The sequence below is a fragment of the Hypanus sabinus genome, chromosome 10 (assembly GCF_030144855.1).
Source record: "Hypanus sabinus isolate sHypSab1 chromosome 10, sHypSab1.hap1, whole genome shotgun sequence".
NCBI lineage: Eukaryota > Metazoa > Chordata > Chondrichthyes > Myliobatiformes > Dasyatidae > Hypanus > Hypanus sabinus.
Window position 1 is genome coordinate 130,692,839 of NC_082715.1, and position 20,449 is coordinate 130,713,287.

The window sequence follows — 20,449 nt, forward strand, 5'->3', positions numbered from 1 at the left end:
CTTCAACAATACAAAACCTGTAACTTTTGTGAGAAATCATACCTTTTTGACGAGCTAAGCGGATTAAAAGCTCTTTCTCCCGAGGATAATGGAGGCGAACAATCACAGCTCGTGGTTTGTCTCTCGCAGTCGAAAATCTCACAACTCTGTGAGCATGATCGATAACAGGTTTATCAGGCAAACCTTCAGTACCGAAAATTTCCCACAACAAGTTAGAGAAAAATTCAGTTAAGTCACCGGACTCAACTTTTTCAGGAAACCCGATAATTCGCAAATTCTGTCTGCGAGATCGATTTTCAAGATCGGTAATTTTAGACTTATACTGATCTACTGTTTTAACAGTCGACAGTACCTTCTTCTCCAACATTTCAATTGTACTTATTTTTTCACAAATTATTTTTTCAAGAGTCGTGATCTTATCTTCATGTCGTTGAATATCTGATGCCTGCGATTGAAGCTTAGTATCAAGCGATCTAACAACTCCTTCAAGTTCAGACATTTTCGTGGTAAGTTTGTTTTCCAAACTTGTCAGTTTACTTTCCATTTTACTTTCCAGCTTATTTTCCAAACTTGCAAATTTAGCATCCAGAAGATTAGACATTGCGTCGAGAGATAAAGGATCCTTAGACGATTTCTTGCTTGTAGCCATTTTAAGTTTGACAGAGTTAAATCAAATATTGTTGTAGAAAAAAAAGTTAATCATAAGTATCAACCCATATGATTAAGCACGAAAAGATTTGATTAAAGGGTGATTATAGTTGAAAAAATGAAGAGCGCCTAAAAGGCAGATGTTTACGTCGCCATCTTGAAACTCCCAACTCCAGTTACTTCTTGATAATATTATAGAATAATGGGCCAGTACATCATATTTAAACATTGGTTTTCCACACAAAGTGCTAGTCTAAATAAATGTCTATAATGTAAAACCGGCTCAAGCTACAGCAATATACAGGTCCTCGCCAGCTTATAAACTTCCAAGATATAGACATGCATTTGGGAGATCAGTTTTATGGATTTGCTGGCTGCTGTGGGGCTGATGCCAAACTCAGGTTTAAACCCCGTTCTCCTGGAAACATGAGGGTGCAATACTAAAAGTTGCACCCTATGCTGCCCTTTCTACATCCATTCAGTAAGGACATCACAGGACCTCAAACAAGAGAAAATCTGCAGATGCTGAAAATCCGAGTAACACACACAAAATGCAGGAGGGACTCAGCAGCCCAGTCTTCAACTGTACTTTTTTCCCCACAGATACTGCCTGGCCTGCTGAGTTCTTCCAGCATTTTGTGTGTGTTTCACAGGACCTTAAATGGTTTAAATCAAGACCTTTCACATTTTTCTAAACTCCAGAAAATACAAACTGAACCAGTCCAGCTTTCTCTCATATATTTATTGGAAACTAACTAGAGTTTCAAAATAAAAAAATTCAGAATGACTTGTGTGCTTTTGTATTTATCTTTATTATGAAACAAGATCCCATTGCTTTAATAAATTTTCTCTAGCATGTCTTCGAACTTCAGAACGCAGATGTGAATACAAAGGCCGCTGTTCCTACACCCTTTAGAACTGTACTATTACATCCATATTGCCATTTTATATCCCATTCCTTTCGCATATTTCAACATATGAAATTCATCTGCCTTTTACCTGCTTCTCCTCTCTACCTATCTGTGTTCCACTAAGGTTCACTACCACACTCGTCATTACTGCAAATTTAGATGTTTCTAACATCCAGGTCAAATATAGGACTTGGTGAAGCTCCCAACACTCTGCTCGGACAAATTCTATTACTTAGAGGAATAAATTAGGGAGATGTTGTCGAAGAGCAACTGTAGATCATTTTGCAGATGACATTGGAAGTGGAGATTGGTGATGTTTGCAGCATGTCCAACTCAAGATTAGACAGACAAGGGTTTCAAAGTTGCAAGGGGAAAATAAAACTTCCACTTTTATGCCCTTTCATGGCTGCTTCTCCTTTCAGGTTTACAAATGAACCAGGTTTTCATCCACTGGATTCTTATACCATTTTGCTCAACTAGTCCTTGAAATTCTATTTACCTTAACCCTGAATGTACTTCAATACTGAACAGTCACTGCAATCTGGAAGGGAAATTCTGAAGATCAACAAGACTTTATAGAAAGAAATTTCTCCTCTTCTCTAAGCAGCTAACACATGATGATACCATACTCTCTAGTTCCAAAATCCCCAACACAGACAAGAATCTTTTTCAAGCAAAACAGGTAACAGCAGGTTCCCACACCATTGGAAGTTCAGTTGTACTAAGAACATCTTTATTTATTTCTCTAGTGAACCATCAATGTATTTTAATTATTGGACAATACCGAATAACATAGTTTTCATTTCTGTTAGGAAGAATTTCCCTATGTCAAATACAACTTCAGCTACAAACTTAATATTGGGGGTCCATTATTATACATGTAATGATGTATACATTCACTTTACATTAAAAGGGCAACTCTATGGTAAAAATGGTTAAAAACTTAATCCTATAAAAGGTAGCTTTCTAAAAAGGTTCAAGGTAATTAAATTTTCTAAGTTCCATTAAATTAATGATAATGAAAGTGAAAATTTACCTCTCCAAGTTCCCAGCATTAGACAACTTTCAAATAATTGGATATGTACAGTTGAATTATGATATACAGCTTGTTTTCAAGTAGCTTCTGGGTAGTCATAAATTCAGATTATTAGCATTGGTTGATGCTTTAAAATTTCAGGTAAAGCTTTGGAATATAGCTATGCCTGAAAGAACACTTGATGACACATGTTGCTAAATGGCCAAGCCATTTGTTGGCCTTCTAATATCTCAACTCAAGATGCTTCACGCCATATTTTATAAAAACAAAGTAATTCTAGATGTTAAAGATGTGAATTATTGCAATTAGTTCAATATTATTTGTCTAGGAATGTTTATGACCCAGTAAAACATCTGTGCATTTAATCTGCAATGAAATCAATAACCAATATGTGTATTTCTTAACCCTTCTCTGCAGTTCTTTAAAGGGATATGGTTCCATTTATCCACGGAACGTGTCCCAGATTTCTTGCACATAAATTAAACAAAAGAAAAAGTTGACATAATTACCTGCTTTTCCAATAACATATTCTTCTCTGTTTCTGCATGCTCCACCATAGTCCTCATATATTCCAATTGCTTCTCCAGCAGTGAGCAGCGACTTTCAACAGCTCCCAGCTGAACGGCAAGTTCTGAATCAAGAATGACAATTAGGCCTAAACCAGAATCCATAATCAATCCAACTATTTTGTATGAAGGATAGAAAATATTCTACCAATGCTGAACAGCTGAAATTTGCACTCTAACCAAACAACCAATCTGAAATTGCAGCACTCCATTCACTAAGAACCAACCCAGATATCATCAGAACTGCAGCAAGAATGATTTTGTTGTAATCTCACAAACTGACTTCTATTTCACAGGTTAGATGTAATCCCTCAGGTACCTTCTCATACCATCCATTGGATGTCCTAATTCTGCTCCTGTCTTATGAGTCAGGGCATGAAAGGTTATGGGGGGGGGGGGGGGGGGAGAATGGGGTTGAGAGGGAAATGGATCTGCCATGATGAAATGGCAGAGCAGACTCGATGGGCCAAGTGGCCTAACTCTAGTCCTATAGTTTATGGTCTATGACAATCCCATCATTGAGCTACAGACTATTCTATTCTCCCGTTTCCTCTGTCTCAGTCATATCTTGTCCAATATAGATGGTTCTAAAATGTCTTTCTCCCTCCTTAACTTTGGCTTTCCATCTGTCATTATTAACAAAGCCCTTGATTGCATCTAATCCTATACTGTATCTCTGCTCTTATTCCATATCCTTCAGGAAGACTAATGACCCCTTACTCCACAGGCTTCAACATTCAACAGATCATTCTCTGGAATTTCTGCCACCTTCAAAAACATCCCTTTTCCCTCCCTTTCAGTATTTCACTGTTCATTTCATGACTCCATGGTCCACTCTTCCATTCCCACCAAATGCTCTTCCTTACACCACTTTTCTTTGCAAATGCAGGTAATGTAACACATCTTTCATATCTTCTCTACCCACCATTCAGGAACCAAAATTGTTGCACTAGGTGAAGCAATTCACTTGGACTACTTCCAATCTAGTGTGCTGCATCTGCTGCTTATAATGTGGATTATTCTACAATGTCAAAACAAGAAACAGATCGGGTGACTGACTAGCTGAGTATCTGCATTCACTCAGTAGGGGAGGCCCTTGCTTCCCATTTTCATTCTCCATCCCATTCTGATCTATTGGTCTGTTGCCTCCTGCACCGTTGCCCAATACAAGCTTGAAGAATAGATTCAGGTCTTCCATCTGGGAAAGCTACAAAACTTACTGGAGCTGATACTGAATTTGAACTTGACTACTTCAGGTAACTGTAATTTCTCTGCCTGTATCAGTCATCTATCATGAAACTGACTCAACCTTACCCCCACTCTTCCCCCCCCCCCCGCCAAACATCTGCTTTTGCTTCTCTGGCAGTGGAGCATATGTCTTGACTTGTTTTTCATGCCTTCCTACACTCATTTTACAACTTCTATATTTTTTGTCTAGGTTCTTTTAACTATGTTATCACTCTCTAACTGCTCCTATTCACCCATTAACCAAATAATCCTGTTTACACCTGATCTCCATTGTAACCCCGGTTTTACCACAGCAGAGGTATCACCTCCCCCACCCTCCTTGCAACTTAACAAGCTTCTCTACTTCCCATTTCTCATGAAGGGTATTCTCTTCTTACAGATACATAGAAACATAGAAAATAGGTGCAGGAGCAGGCCATTCGGCCCTTCGAACCTGCACCGCCATTCTGTGTACTCTCTCTATGGCAAGAATGTCTTTCCTCAGATTAGGGGACCAAAACTGCATACAATATTCTAGGTGATATATAGAATATACAGAATGATCTGCCAAGTACCTTCAGCATTTGCAGTTTTCTTTAATATCCAAATTCAGTACCGTTTAAACTTCCACTGCATATCCCTTTAAGCCAACAAATAACATGCAACTACTTCAATGTATTTAATGATCTTTCTTCAACTGCTTTTGGTGGTTGAGAATCTCACAGGCTCACTAATCTCTGGGAAAAGGCATTTCTCCTCACCTCAAGTTAAGTGGCTTAGCACTTATCCTCAGTCTGTGGCCACTGGTCCTGGACTTCCAGGGATGGCCATCAGGAACATCCTTCCTGCACTCCATTTCTCGAGATCTGTTAGAAAGTTACAGCCTCCAATTCTTCTAAACTCTCCTGAATGCCAATCTAATTGATCCAATCTCAATTCAGAGTTTAATCAGGAATTGATCAGGTGAAACTTTGCTGAACTCACTTCGTAGCAAGAACATCCTTGTTCAATTAAGGAGCCAGAACAGCACACTACGCTCAAAGTCCTGACTAACAAAGGCCCTACACAATTGCAGCAAGGCATCCCTGCTCCTGTAAAATCCCTTTACTATGAAGGTGAACATTCCTCTTGCCTACCTGCTGCATCTGCTTACTCACCTACACCCAGATTTTTGCTGCACATCCCCCTTTTTTCAGTCTATGAAAGTTAATATCTACATATTTATCCGTATTTTACTGCCTCAGTTAGTACTTGCCCTCAGCCTGTTCAAATCAATCAGGGTATTCTCCACATCCTCCTCATGGCTCACCCTCTTACCCATCGACAAACTTGGATATATTAGTTAATTCCTCATTAGCATTGCTTCATGACTAAAGCAAGTGAAAAAAAAAACCTATTTCAAAACATTTGCACAAAGCAAGACTAATCACATTCACCATTAGGTTCTCCAGTCTTCTTGTTGGCATCCTTCTTTTCTTGCTCCAAGGTATTTTTATACCGAACAGCTTCAAATCGCAGACTTTGCATTTTTTGCTCAGCTTCTGCCCGCTCCATCTCTAAAGAACTAATCTTTTTCTGAAGATTTTTCAAAGTAGAAATGATAGCTAGGCAAAAGCAAAAATATGTATTCAAATTGCAAGGAAAAACCACAGCTTCCAAAGTAATGATACGCATCTTTCATCCCTTCCATGTAGGTTTGAATCTAGGTTAAGGTGAGTAATAAGTTTATGTCTCAACTAAGTTGCATTGTAGAAATGAAAATTTACAACAAAGGGGGGCATTAGATTCATTATGCCCATGGTAGTTAAAAGCTCTTAGCCCACACCTCAGCATGATGAGCTTTTCATCCAGGTTCATAGCAACTGTGGCTAGAATTTCTGTCTCCAACTGTGTATTCACACTCACTCAGTGAAATAAATTTTTTCTCATTTTCTTAACAACTCTTTACCAGTTAAGATTGCATTCCCTGAGCTATGGGACTCCAAAACAAATAGTTCTTTGTTTTTAAAAATAAATTACCTTGCCTTGGCCCCTAGTTTTATACACTTCCATTAAAGTACAATTAACTTACTGAAGATGGAAGATGTCCTCCAAACCAACACCATTCTGACTTGGCAATATATTGCCATCCCTTCAGCATCTCTGGGTCAGGATCCCAGACCTCTCTCCCCAACAACATTGTCACTATCAATGATTGCAGTGGTTCATGAGGACAGGTCACCACCAACTTCAAGGGCAATTGTTGGCTCAACCTGCAAAAATCCACATCCCTTGAACAAATATATGAAAAAAATCTCCTCTCAATCTAAATTCAAACCATGTGAAACAACCCAGCTCCAACTCCAGCTCTGCCAACATTATTCCTTGCAACATTGAAGACAACCATGCAGCAACATTATTTACATTACCACCCTCAGGATGACTGAAAGAGGAGGGTGATGGAGGCAAGTACTCTCACAATATTTAAGTATTTGGATAACCACTTCAATGACACTTAAGACCTACCGTCCATCTTCTGGGAACTATGAATAGTATATAGTATTGTTTAATGATTGGCTTGTGGGTCTAAGGTTTGTTTCCATTCTGTGTAGCTCCAGGTCATGTTCAAATCAATCAGGGCATTCTTTGCATCCTCAAGGCTTGCCCTCTTACTCTACAGGACCACACAGAGCTTTTCCATTAGCCACTTTTTTTTTCCCTTACTTGTAATTTTTTTTCTAAACCTCTCCAGAGCCATCACAGCTTTCTTTTACGTGGTGCAGTGACCATAATTGTAGGTGTAACACCAGCTGTATTTTGTACACTTCGAGGAGGTACTACTTGCTCTTGTATGCCTCGGTCACTTGACTAAATTACCTACCATTAGGAATTTGTTGAGGTGTACTATGTTTCTTGGTCTTCTAGCATTTACCCTGCATTCCCGTGACTGATTTCCCCTTCTCAATAATGCCTCACAACCCTCTGAACAACATTCCATGTGTCACTTTTGAATACAGATAACTCCTGTAGCCTCGAACTGCTTTCCTCACAATCAACCAAATTACACATTTTGAACAACTTGGATTATTGAAGCCCCTTATTACAGTCTACTGTTGAGTCTAAAGAACGCTACTGGATGCAGCCCTTCAGCCACCAATATTTCTACGGAGGGTTAATCACTTTTCTGTCACTGGACTGAATTTTCTCTTTCAATATTTTTATTAATTATCTACATAGAATACAGATTACAATAAGATATACGTCAAAAGGATTAAATATTAGCAAATACATTATATTTGAATCACACTTGGGATCTCATTACCCTATATTCATGTAAATTAAATCATAATATTGAAAAGTGATAATTTTATTATACAAAAAAAAGAATCTAATCCCACTACCAAGACCGAAGTTGTTTGGTAAAGAAAGAAGGAAAAAAAATCCTTATCATATAGTGAAATATGTTATTAGCCAACACCTGTACTTTAAGAGCAAATCAAAGGTTTTGAAAATAGTTCAAAAATGGTCCCCACAATGTTTGAAAGTCTTGACTAGATTCAAAAATTGAACAAAGGATCTCCTCTAAATTTAAGCATGACATAACATCACGTAACCATTGAGCATGAGTAGGTGGAACAACATCCTTCCATTTAGGCAAGAGCACCCTCCTAGCTATAAGAGAAATAAAAGCCAAAATGTGCACATCAGATGTCTCCAAAATAATCGCAGCACACACAAAATGCTGGTGGAACGCAGCCGGACAGGCAGCATCTATAGGAAGAAACACAGTCGACGTTTTGGGCCAAGACCCTTCGTTAGGACTAACTGAAAGAAAAGACCTTTGAAAGAGGCCCGAAATGTCGACTGTGTTTCTTCCTATTGATGCTGCCCAGCCTGCTGCGTTCCACCAGCATTTTGTGCGTGTTGCTTGAATTTCCAGCATCTGCAGATTTCCTCGTGTTTGCATCTCCAAAATAATGTCTTTTCCTCCAAAAATACCGAGTAAGGTACAGTCAAAGGGTTAGGCTCTGAATTTTAATCCACTTCACTGATTTCCCTCAGAGCAATGGAATTTTAACTTCAGGAAGCATCTCCCAAGTTGGATTTGATAAACAGCTTGCTAAAATCCATGTATCAAACTATTGTTTCACTTTTTCTGTACCAATATTAATTTAGCAGAATGATCTTCTACTGTTGTAGCAGAGCAGAAAGATCTAATGTCCAATTATTAAAAGAGAACAGTGAAAAACTCAAGAAGCATTTGTCAGGGATCCTTGTGGTAGGCTGGTCCAGAAGAATCAAGCCACATGGGATCCTCAGTCAGCAGATATATTGAATGCAAAATTAACCTGTCCATAAAAGACAGGATAGCAGTAGAGCCGTGTCTTAACTGACTGCTCTATGACCAGTGGTGTTCTGCCAAGTTGACATTGAATGATTCACTCCAATAGGAAAGTTCTAAAGTTAAAGAAAGTACGTTCGATCCTTTGTTGAGAATCCAAAGACAAACAATCTTATAATGACAAATTAATGAAACTAAACTAGTGATAGTGAAATAAACAGTCTAAGCATATTCAAACATTCTTAAATGTTAGCAGATTTAAACGTACCAAGCCAAGCAATATACAAAAAAGTATCATTCCCCCGACTCACTCCCCCCTCTACCAGGCTAAAACTGAACCAAAGACAAAGCATGAATACGTATCTGTACTCTACACTTCTACCATGCCCCATCCCACATGACAAATTACCCATAACACACATGCAACACAAAATTCAGTAGACAGAAAATAGATACATGGCTCCTGTATTATCCTTGAATGTTACCCAATATTGAATAAGTTATCATTTCCCCTCTATTTACAAACGTACCTTTACTGTTGGCAGCTGTGTTCTCAGCTTCATTACGGTTCTTTGATCCAACAAGTGGATTATGTGATTCTAGCTTTTGTTTAACATTAATAGAACTTGGTAAACCATTCTTCAAGCTTGAAGGTTCACAGAAACTATCATGACAGTTGTGTTTTAATGGAAATTCCATGACCTACAGAGATTTTAAAAAAAGTTCAAGGTGAATCAGTAACTAAATAATGATGTGTTTCCCACCATTTTTAAAGATGTAGTTATGTGGTACCCTGGGAATACAGGTTCAAAAATTCTCAAAAGGCTACAGCACTGATAGATAGGCTGGTGAAGAAGGAACAAGGGATGCTGGCCATCACTAGCCAGAGCTGAGAATACAAAAGCAAGGAGTTTGTGGCACAACTGAATAGAACATTGGTTCAGCCATCATTGGAACACAGTGTGCAGCGTGCTCACACAATATAACAAGGTAGTGATTGCACTGGAGATTTGCTAGGAGGCTGACTGGATGGAATGATTTAGTTGTTCAGAGAGACTGGATAGGTTTTCCTAAGAACAGAAGAAATATAGTGGTGATTGGGGTGGGGACGTGTGCTGGTAGAGGTGTACATATAAAATTATGAGAGACATAAAATGCAGATTGCAAGGAAGTTTTCTCCCCATGGTAGGGGTGTTCAAGACCATAAAGATTTAAGGTGTTTCAAGAAATTCAAGAAGCTTCCAGGGAACACAAAGTGGTGGAGAAACTTTCTCACCTGGTCAATGGCTAGAATCTGGAATGCACTATCTAAGGAGATGCTGAAGGCAGAGGCTTTCACAAAATCTAATCAGCATCTGAAGGGGTAGTTGAATAACCAAGGCATAGTAGGCCATGCAGGAGTGCTAGTAAATGGGATTAGTACAGGAAGGCTCCTGATGGTCTAATGGCCCTGTTTGTGTGCAAAACATTTCATGTGACTTGTGGGATTCCTCCAGGTCCTCCAATTTATTTCCAAATGCCAAGTACGTGTGTGTGGAGAGGTTTAATTGGTCAGTGTAAATTAGGCACTGTAAATTATTTGCTTAGGTGGGAAGATGATGAACACACAAAAGACATGCTACAGGGACTAAGATTGCTCAGAGTCAGCATGGACTAAACAGGCCAAAAAACCTCTTTCCACCTCATAAAGAAATTCAAGGCATGGGATTGAACTAATTAAAATATTAAAGCAACTATATGAATAGTTATTCAAATATAACTATTAGAAGAGATTTGAAGAACAAGCCCATGTAAACTTCTTGGAACATACTGAATCCACAGGACAAGATTTGGTTAGCTTACTTGAAGCTTGAGAGCCATTCAGTGCATTGAGTCAATGATAGCTCTCAAAGGAACAATACAACTTGCCCCATTCTTTCCCTTTATTTTGCAGAACCTCTGCAATCTATTCTCTTGCATATCCTCACCAAATCCCCCTCTTTCATTCCTTTGACCATTAACCTACTCTTGGTGACCAATTAAACTTTTAGCATATTTTTGAGGAAACCAGAACATCTGAACAAGGTTGGGCATTGCACTGGGTCCAGTGACATCAACCACATTGTGATTTGCAATAGCTGCTGAAAAAAATAGGAGCTAGATCAAAAAAAAAGGAATTAGTGGGTGGTGTGGTTGGCAAAAACAAATTCATAGGCAAGGATATGGGGAATTCATTGCCACAGGTGGCTGTGGAGGCCAAGTCATTGGGTATATTTAAAGAGGAAATTGATTGGTTCTTGATTAGTCAGGGTGTCAAAGGTTATGAAGAGAAGGCAGGACAATGGAATTGAGAGGGATAATAACTCTGCCGTGATAGAATGGCAGAACACACTCATTGGCCAAATGGCCTAATTCTGCTCCCATGTCGTCTGGTCTAATGAATGAATTGAGAAAGATTTTAGGAAGTTAAAGACGGCAAGGTAGTATCCTTGTTTCTAAATCAACGTGTTTCTAACCTTGTATTACAGAAATGGCATAGCCTATAAGAGTACTTAGAAAATACAGGAACTCCCTAGGTTACTGATGACCTGATTTACAGAAATCTGACTTTATGCAAAAATATCTAGCCATTTTTGAATCATTTTCCTATCTTCTAAGAAATATGTTTCATGGTATTCATTAGTACTTGATACAGTATGTAAAATAGACTCTGGTTACTTGGGACACAATGTGACACATCTTGGCCCAATTACCTGAAATTTCATGGAAATTGTTAGAAAGTTATAAATAAAGATAAACTACCATTTAACTACCAAATTATATATTAGTGACTGTTATGCATGAAAACCCCACGAGATCAATAGTTTCTGAGATATTCGAACAACCCTGACTCCCCCCAACAATCATTCGATAAAGTCACTTAGATTGCTATTTCTTCCCTATTCGGATATTTGGTCAGAACAGCAACTGGACCTCTTGACCATGTCTACAAGCTTTTTTGCATTGAGTTGCTGCTATTTGATAGGCTAATTAGATATTTACATTAATGAGATGTATATCTGTGCATCTAAAAAAGTGGTAGGGGCAGGTGGGGTTCATCAGCCTTGGGCAGCAGCCTGTGGAGAAGGAAAACCCTGATTTTAAACCTCCACAGCCTTGCAGCCATACCCACTCATGCGATAGGCTTCGGGAGTAAACCCAGGGCAAGGGTTCCTGATGCAGTTTGATGTTGTTTACAACTTCACTCTGGCAACCTCTACGACGACACTGGTGCAAAGCTGTACCAGCCCTTGCCCTTCCCCTGAACTACATCAGCGACGTGGAGAGGGGGAACCCGCTGCACGGGCAACGGCCGGTTCTTCAAATCTTCCCGCCCGGGCTTGCGCCCTGGAGAGTAGAGTCTACCAGAGAGAGGTGCAAACCCATGATCCCCTGGGATCAACAGTTGCCTACCACTAGTAAAGTGGCCACTGAGTGTAGTTTAAAGCTGCGAGTACTTTCTACTGAGAAAATACATAGAGGACTAGAGTTCAAATTAACTCTGTGCTAATTTGCTTGAGGTTCAAGCAATAATGCAAATATTTCATTTTTATGGTTCTGCATTTTAAAAAATCCCTAAATACCGTTATCCCTCATTTCTGTTATCGTCTTCCCTTGTGCTACCTCAAAGTAATAAATAATCTGTATAGATGGGATATACCTCAGTGCTTGCAGCGATAATAAACCAATTTTCCAATTACAGGAGACATACAGGGGAACAAAGTGAACGGCCTACCAACTGTGACAGACAGATGTAGGGCAGGTGGAACAAACTCAGGTTGATTTACCTCAACAGCAAACTCATTTGAAACAGGCAGACACACCACTTTTAGTCAAGATGATTATATTTTACAAAGCTGCAGCTGACAAAGTCCAGCTGAGAGAAGCATGGTGTATAAAGCACAGTACAGGGCCCAATTGGACAGGTTCATGGATAGAAAGGCTTACCTGAGCTATATTACTCTATGACTTTACTGCTTCTTAGTTCTTAGGGTGTTTAGCTAATTAACAACTGGAGTGTAAGTCATCCTGGACCAGAAGTAGAGTCAGAATTCTAATTGTATTGCACTGCCAAAGCCCGGGTGATTATTACATTTGTATAGAATGCAACTTTTTCCAAAGGCATCACAACTTGCGATAACTTTTTGAACAGAAACGGAAATAAGATTAAATAATCTGGGGTTCAACAGAATGTTCAGATCACGCCTCACCCACAATCCGACAGTATCTACAAATTAGAGTATTAGGCCAACGAAATTCCAAACGGCTGTTAAAATTATCTCAATCAGCAGAAACAATTAAATTCAACCGATTCTTAAACCAAAAAAAATACAAACCTCTTATTGGCTCTGCTTTTGTTGATAAAAACGAAATTGACACCAGGGAAAAAAAGATAATGAAATGGATTTTAAAAAATCCCGGACAAACCAAGCTGCTCTCCCCGTGTTTGGTTTCCACGGACGCAGAGAAGACGCTCTGTCGTGGATTCAAATGTCCCTCGAGCTGCCGTGGCTCCTCCCTGCATCCCCCGCATTGGTAGAGACGCAAGGGCGCGGCGCCAGGAGCGTCCAGGCCCTCGATGGAGGCCTGGCCTATCGGCTCATGTAGGTCAGTGACCGGAACTTCTGCGTGCATTATCAGCACTCGGTATTTCTACCGTGGACAGCGGGGTATTGGAAGAAAGGGGGGCAAAAAAAAACACAGTGTAAACCCTTTTGCAAGCCAAACTCGCCCCGCTCCCTTCTATCGCTTAGCAACCACTTTCCCCTCCTCCCGGCTCAAACTGGCAAAAAGCTCCTAGGGTTTAATTCTTCTTGTGAAGTTTAATGGCGGTTAGCAGACCAACATGAAGTGCATTGCCTCCACCTGTGAGGTGAAGTTTGGAGAAAAGAGACAGGAAATATATTCATTTTAATTCCCCCCGCCCAAAAAACTTAACAATATCAAAAAGTCGATTGCTTTTCAGAACGTCAGATATGCGCTTATGCAACGGCAGTGATCTCCGAACTATCCATATTAAACTAAGTTCCAAAGAACTTAATTTAGCAATTAGACGTTTCTTTTTACAACTCAAGAATGGCGGTGCAGACTCGAGGGGCCGAATGGTCTACTTCTGCACCTATTATCTAAAACATCTACATGCAAACAGTACATGCCGCGGCTTTTCTTGACAATATTTGAAATACAGTTCTTGATTCTTGCTCACACAGCGCCACTGTTTGGCGGGATTACATTCTCATAAGAGCTGCCGCCTACTACAGAAACTATCGGATGGAGTTTTAAGCTTTCAGTAGCTAAAACACGTTACATGTTTTACAATGAGGATCAGTAGACCTGCATTTAATTTGAAATTATATCGTCAAACTCTTGAAGAAGTCTCAGTGGTAAGATTTCTTGGCATGTGACTGGATACGTGGAAGCACCATTTCAGTAAGATAATTGACAAATGTAAAGGGGCATTAAATATCTTTGGGTGTTTATGCTGGTATTCTTGGGATGTTACACGAAAATCTCTGTTGACCATTTATATTTGTTTAATTAGCTCTGTACTTGATTATGACTGTGTGGCTTACGAATCAGCTTCAAATTTAGAATGTTTGGATGTAATACTGTGTTCTGCTGTGATAAGTTTGTCCCCTATTTCAGCTCTACTTTTTGAAATGGGACAATTACCCTTGCAGTTGCAAAGGCTGAAGTTGCTGTTAACATACTGGATTAATTTGAGGGGACAGAGGAATAATCACCCTATTAAAGTGTTTTGGAAGACTGTTGGGAACATCACAAGAAGAGTGTTTTTTGTTTTGGGTAGCTGGGTTCCTGTCACGAGAGGAATATGGATTTGCTGGATTACACGTGTCCCACTGTGGGTTTTTTCCCAATGGCTTTAGTTGACTTTAAGTTGCATAATTTATTGAAGTCCAAGGATCCTGATATGCCCAAGAGGCTGTTGGTTCATCAATACGTTAAGGAAAATTATTGTGATGTGTTAAAAACAAGAGAAAATCTGCAGATGCTGGAAATCCAAGCAACACACACAAAGTGCTGGATGAACTCAGCAGGCCAGGCAGCATCTAGGAAAAGAGTACAGTCGACATTTCAAGCCAAAACCTATTGGCAGAACTCCCTCGAGTGCACTACTAGCTTTGTCATCACTATGAAACAGCTGAAGACATTTTTTTACAATGTGAAGCATATAGGGTTGAAAGAAGGCAAATGCAGCCTGCACTACTAGCTTTGGGGGTTGACAGTTTTCATTTGAAAAACTTTACTAAATTATGGAAGTGATTTTAATTTAATTCACAATATTGTCTTTCATTACTCACATGGGCACTTCGGGGTAATTTAGTTTCCATTTGATAAGGAACTAGTAACACTCCAGACCAGTTGGTGGCGGTAATGCACCTTTATAATTGAACTGCCAACCGTCATTAAAAGTCAAAAGAAGATCTGCTGGGATAACTGGAGGGACAGGAGACTACAGCACCACACAGAGTGCTAGACCAACCCATGGTCCACTTCCTTCCACTGATCCTGCCTGGGCTGCAGAGTTCCTCCTGTTGAGTTCCAGTGGGATAATCCAGCAGTTTGAACAGCGCCTATGGAGGCAAAAAGAATGATTGATGTTTTGGGTTGAGATTCTGCATCAGGACTTTTAAACTACAGTTACCAGAATCTGCTCTCCCCTGCGTCTCAAATTCCCTCCTGCTAATTGATCTAACAACAATTTGCTGCTTTTGTGATTTTTTTAAACAGGTGATTAATAAAGTATTTAATAGAGTCCTAGAAAAGTACAGCATGGAAGCAGGCCCTTTGGCCTATCTAATCCGTGCTGAAACCATTTAAACGGCCTACTCCCATCTTCATGTACCAGGACCATAGCCCTCCATACCCCTACTATTTATAAATATCATTAAAATAGTGCTTAATTTCAAGATATTACATAAAAATATTGTGCGTATAGCTTGGGTATAAATTTGCAACAATTAGTTTTAACGTAAGTAGGAGCAGCAAATGAAAATCAAAACTGCAGAAGCTAGGAATCTGAAATAAAATTGGAAATGGTAGAAACAACAACACACACAAAATGCTGGTGGAACACAGCAGGCCAGGCAGCATCTATAGGGAGAAGCGCTGTTGACGTTTCAGGCCGAGACCCTTTGTCAGGACTGACTACTATCTTACCTTTCGGTTAGTCCTGACGAAGGGTCTCGGCCCAAAATGTCGACAGCGCTTCTCCCTGTAGATGCTGCCTGGCCTGCTGTGTTCCACCAGCATTTTGTGTGTGTTGTTGTTTGAATTTCCAGCATCTGCAGATTTCCTTGTGTTTGCTCTGGAAATGGTAGAAATGGTTTGTTTGATTATTCTGTGAAAAAATTAAATCTTCAGTGACGAAGCTACAAAGTTTTGGTGAGAAGCAAATGGCAACACTGGAGAAATCGTGTATTTGGAGTAGAGCAATGTGTGGATTCAAAAAGTTACAATAATGTTCTTGGAACAGATGTTTACAGAAGCACTGCAGTTAAGAAACAAATAAAACTTTTCATTAGAGCCAAGTATTGCCATCACCTGAACTTATCCATCCCGGAAGTATTCCAGAGTTCCAATAATGTATAAGCCAACTAATGAAATTATGAAAGATTATGAAGCTTTTCAACTTCACCAAACTATCCAAAAAAACACCTTTTTACATTATATTTTTTGTAAATATAGCATTGTTTTTTCATCATTTATAACCCATGCCTCATGTTGGTCTGAAGCTTCTTTTTCTACGTTTATCAGAATCGGAATCAGAATGAGGTTCAATATCAATGGCATATGTTGTGAAATTTGCTAACTTAGTGACAGCAGTACAATGCAATACATGATAACATAGAAAAATAAATAAATACATAACAGTAAGTATATACAGTATGTGTATATTAGCTAGTTAAATTAAAATAGTGCTAAAACAGAAATAATAAAAAAGTGAGGTTCAATGCCCATTTAGGAATCGGATGGCAGAGGAGTGAAGCTGTTTCTGAATTGCAGAGTGCGTGCCTTCAGCCTTCTTTACCTCCTATCTGATGGTAACAATGAGAAGAGGACATGCCCTGGGTGATAAGGGTCCTTTTTGAGGCATTGCTCTTTGAAGCCATCTTGGATAGTATGGAGGCTAGTACCCATGATGGAGCTGACTAGATAGGTAGATACTTTATTGATCCCAAAGGAAAGTACAGTGTCACAGTAGCATTACATTTGCACAGATATACAAATGTACAAACATTAGAAGAGAAGAAACAGTCTTAACAGAAGGGAGTCATCACTTTCCCAGCTCTAGGTTGATTCATTATAGAGCCTAACAGCTGAGGGTAAGAATGACCTCATATCGCCCTCTTTGGAGCGGCGCAGTTGTCTTAGTCTAATACTATAAGTGCTCCCCTGTTCAGCCAAGGTGGCATGCAGAGGGTGAGAAACATTGTCTAGAATTGCCAGGATTTTGCGTGGTCTTTTGTTCTGTCACAGCCTCCAGTGTGTCCAGTTTGACTCCTACAACAAAGCCAGCCTTTCTCATCAGTTTATTGAGCCTGTTGGCATCACCCGTGTTGATGCCTTCGCTCCAGCACACCACCACATAGAAGATTGTACTGGTGACAACAGACTGGTAGAACACGTGAAGGAGAGGCCTAAATACTCTGAAGGACCTCAGTCTCCTTGGGAATTAAACTCTGGCCCTTCTCGCACCCAGCCTTTGTGTTGGTACTCCACGCAAACCTGTCATCCAGGTGCACCCCCAGGTACCTGTAGGTCCTCACCACATCCACATCCACATCCTCACCATCAATACTAACAGGGAGCAGTGCAGGCTTAGTCTTCCTAAAGTCCATCAGCAGCTCCTTTGTTTTGCTGATGTTGAATTGCAGATGATTCAGCTTGCATGATTTGACAAAGTCCTCCAGTGGGGCCCTGTATTCATCCTCCCATCTTCCCTTTATGCACCCAACTATTGGATGATTCATCAGAGAATTTCTACAGATGACACAACTCAGTGTTGAATCTAAATTCCCAAGTTTTACAGGGTAAACAGGAAGGGAGCCAACTGTGGCCCCCAGTGCTGCTTACTGCCATGTCTGACACACAGCTCTGAAGCCGCTCAAACTGTGGTCTGCCATTTAGGTAGTCCATTATCCAGGATGGAATGGAAGTGCCAACCTGCCTTGAATGGAGCTTTTCCCCCAGCAATGAGGACTGTATGGTATTGAAGGCAGTTGAAAAATCAAAAAGCACGCTCCTCAGTGCTGCCCTGCTTATTTTACAACTTTCTGAAGCTTCTTTCAACCCTGTGCAGCCTGTCAGAATGCTCTCCACAGTACACTTGTAGAAGTTTGAGTGAATTTATCTTCTCTGTATTACTTAATATTTGATTTGAAGTCATAAAACATTCTGTTTGTATATTTCGTAATGTTGGTTTACACAGTATAAATCAGATAGAACAGCAGAGCAGGTGTGGCTCACATAAGTTGCAACAGATTGGGTGATTTGGGCACATTTATGGATAGGAGGAAGATGGCTATACTCAACTGCTTTTGGTCAAGTTTCAAGGCTGAAGAACAGCAAAGATTACTCAGTCAAAAATAGGAAGGCAGGGAGTGTTCACAGTGGAAAGTACAAGAAAAACAGACAGATGTACACTTTAAAGATTATTGTAAACATGGAATGATTGAGATGGTGTGAACTGCAGAAAGCAAGAATTAGGAAAATAAGTTTTGAGACCCAAATGAGAGACCTCTTTGGATGTGGGAAGTTAGGAGCAATTGTTGAAAGTGCTTGGAAAAATTAGGGTGTTTTTGGAAACAAGGTGGGAGACGAAAGAGTCAAGTTCAGAAATGCTATTAGTATATGCTTATTATTGCATATGTACCAAGTTACAGTGAAAAGCATGACTTGCATGCTGTTTATATAGACCATAGTGCATTGAGCTAGAAAAAGATAAAACAGTAACAATGCAGAATAACTCAGCAGGTCAAGCACCTCATATGAATAAACAGTTGACACTTCGTCTGGAGACCCTTTGTGGGAGCTGTGGTAAGGCAAGGGTTAAAGATAATATCCTGCGGCAGTTGTAGTCAACCCAGACCTTGGGAGTGAGACCACTGGAGTTATCCCTGCTTACTGTAGACAAGAAAGGCAAGGATGACTGCAGTGGTGTGTAATCAACCCAAACAAATGGGGCCTCTGAAGTGAGACCCTTTTCTTGAAAGGTCTTTGAGGAACTTAGCTTCAAGGTAATTGACCTTGCAAATAAGGAATTCAAACCTAAACAGTTTACCTAATGTTCAATACCTGTAACTGATAAGCCAACCCTGTATAAAAAGTTTCCTGTTCAGTCTTTGGAACAGTGTGGTGACAGGGGCCACACTGGTCTCCTTGTGCACAAGTATGATTGGGCAGAAAGTGTGTGAGTGTACTGGCTCTGGATATCTGTGATGATACCTTCATGAGGACTGAAAAGAAAGGGGGAAGAAGCCAGAATAAGGTGATGATAGGGGACAGAAAGGAGTACAAGTGTAAAGTATACGATGAAGTGTCAATGCAGAATAAAATGTAAAAGCAACCAAAGAAGTACGATGCAGGTAAACGATGAAGTGCAAGATCATAACAAGGTAGATTGTGAGGCCAAGTGTTCGTCTTATTGTACTTTAAGTGTATGATACCAGCAGGATAAAAGCTGTTCTTGATCTTGGTGGTATGTGCTTTCAGACTTGTTTTATTTTCTGCCCGACAGAAGCGGGAAGAAGGGAGAATACCCAGAGTGGGTAGAGACTTTGATTGTGCTGGCTTCTTTACTGAAGCAGTGAGAAATATAGGCAGTATCCACAGAGAGGAGGCTGGTTCCTGCGATGTGCTGATGTGATTCCACAACTTTTTGCAGTTTCTTGCAGTCACGTGCAGACCAGCTGCTTTCTATGACAGAATGCTTTCTATGGTGCAACAATAAAAATCAATAAGAGTTGACAGGGATATGCGCATTTCTTTAACACATCTACTTCTTCAGGAGACTTTCTTGGCCATGACATCAGTGTGGTTGGTCTAGGACAGGCTATTGTGAAGTTCACACCTAGGAGACGGAAGTTCTTTCTGAAGTCAATGACCAGCTCTCTTGTTTTATCAGTACCCAGGGGAAGATCGTTGTCATGACACCATGTCACTACGCTTTCTATATTTCCTTCCTATATACCAAATCATCCTTATCAGCACCAACATTCTTTTCAATTCATTTTTTTTCGTGCTAACTGAGAAGACCAGCATTTATTTCCCATCCCAAATTATCAATAGGTCATTTAAGAGAAAATCGCCTTGTTTGAGGACCTGGAGTCAACATACAGGACCCACCAGTTAAGAGCGGCAGATCTCCACCTCCGGATGGCATGAATGAACAAGAAGGGTTTTTAATAACAGAGAATGTACAATCAGGTAGCAACTACTGAAAAAGAAAAAAATTAACTTTTCCAGTGGAAGATTCCAGCACTTGTTGCTTTGATATTTACTTAAGTCGTAATGACAATCCATTAGTTTTAAGACCATTAAATATTTCACTGAGACCACTGATGACACTGAAATTCGTTTCTCTGTTAGACTGTTAAAGCAGGATCTAGATTACTAATGTGGCAACTTAACCACGATGTGGCACCAAATGTACAAGTTTGGTTGTGCATGAGAAAGAAAATTTTAAAAACAGTGTATG

General features: G+C 39.9%; 1 protein-coding gene across 2 annotated transcripts in view; it reads right to left on the minus strand.

Moving 5' to 3' along the window:
* The window catches only part of cep57l1 (centrosomal protein 57, like 1), a 60,438-nt gene extending 40,288 nt beyond the window's left edge, over positions 1-20,150 (minus strand). The window contains exons 1-6 of one of the 2 annotated variants that reach the window (XM_059982979.1): positions 20,098-20,150; positions 15,910-16,057; positions 15,233-15,323; positions 9,240-9,411; positions 5,825-5,992; positions 3,105-3,226 (exon numbers count right to left, since the gene is read on the minus strand). In XM_059982979.1, the coding sequence (XP_059838962.1) occupies positions 3,105-3,226; positions 5,825-5,992; positions 9,240-9,411; positions 15,233-15,323; positions 15,910-16,057; positions 20,098-20,134 (738 nt within the window). In that variant the 5' untranslated portion in view covers positions 20,135-20,150. Of the gene's footprint in view, positions 1-3,104; positions 3,227-5,824; positions 5,993-9,239; positions 9,412-13,064; positions 13,580-15,232; positions 15,324-15,909; positions 16,058-20,097 lie in introns of those variants that run through there. The other variant, XM_059982980.1, reaches the window with a different exon arrangement.
* Positions 20,151-20,449: the final 299 nt, after the last annotated feature.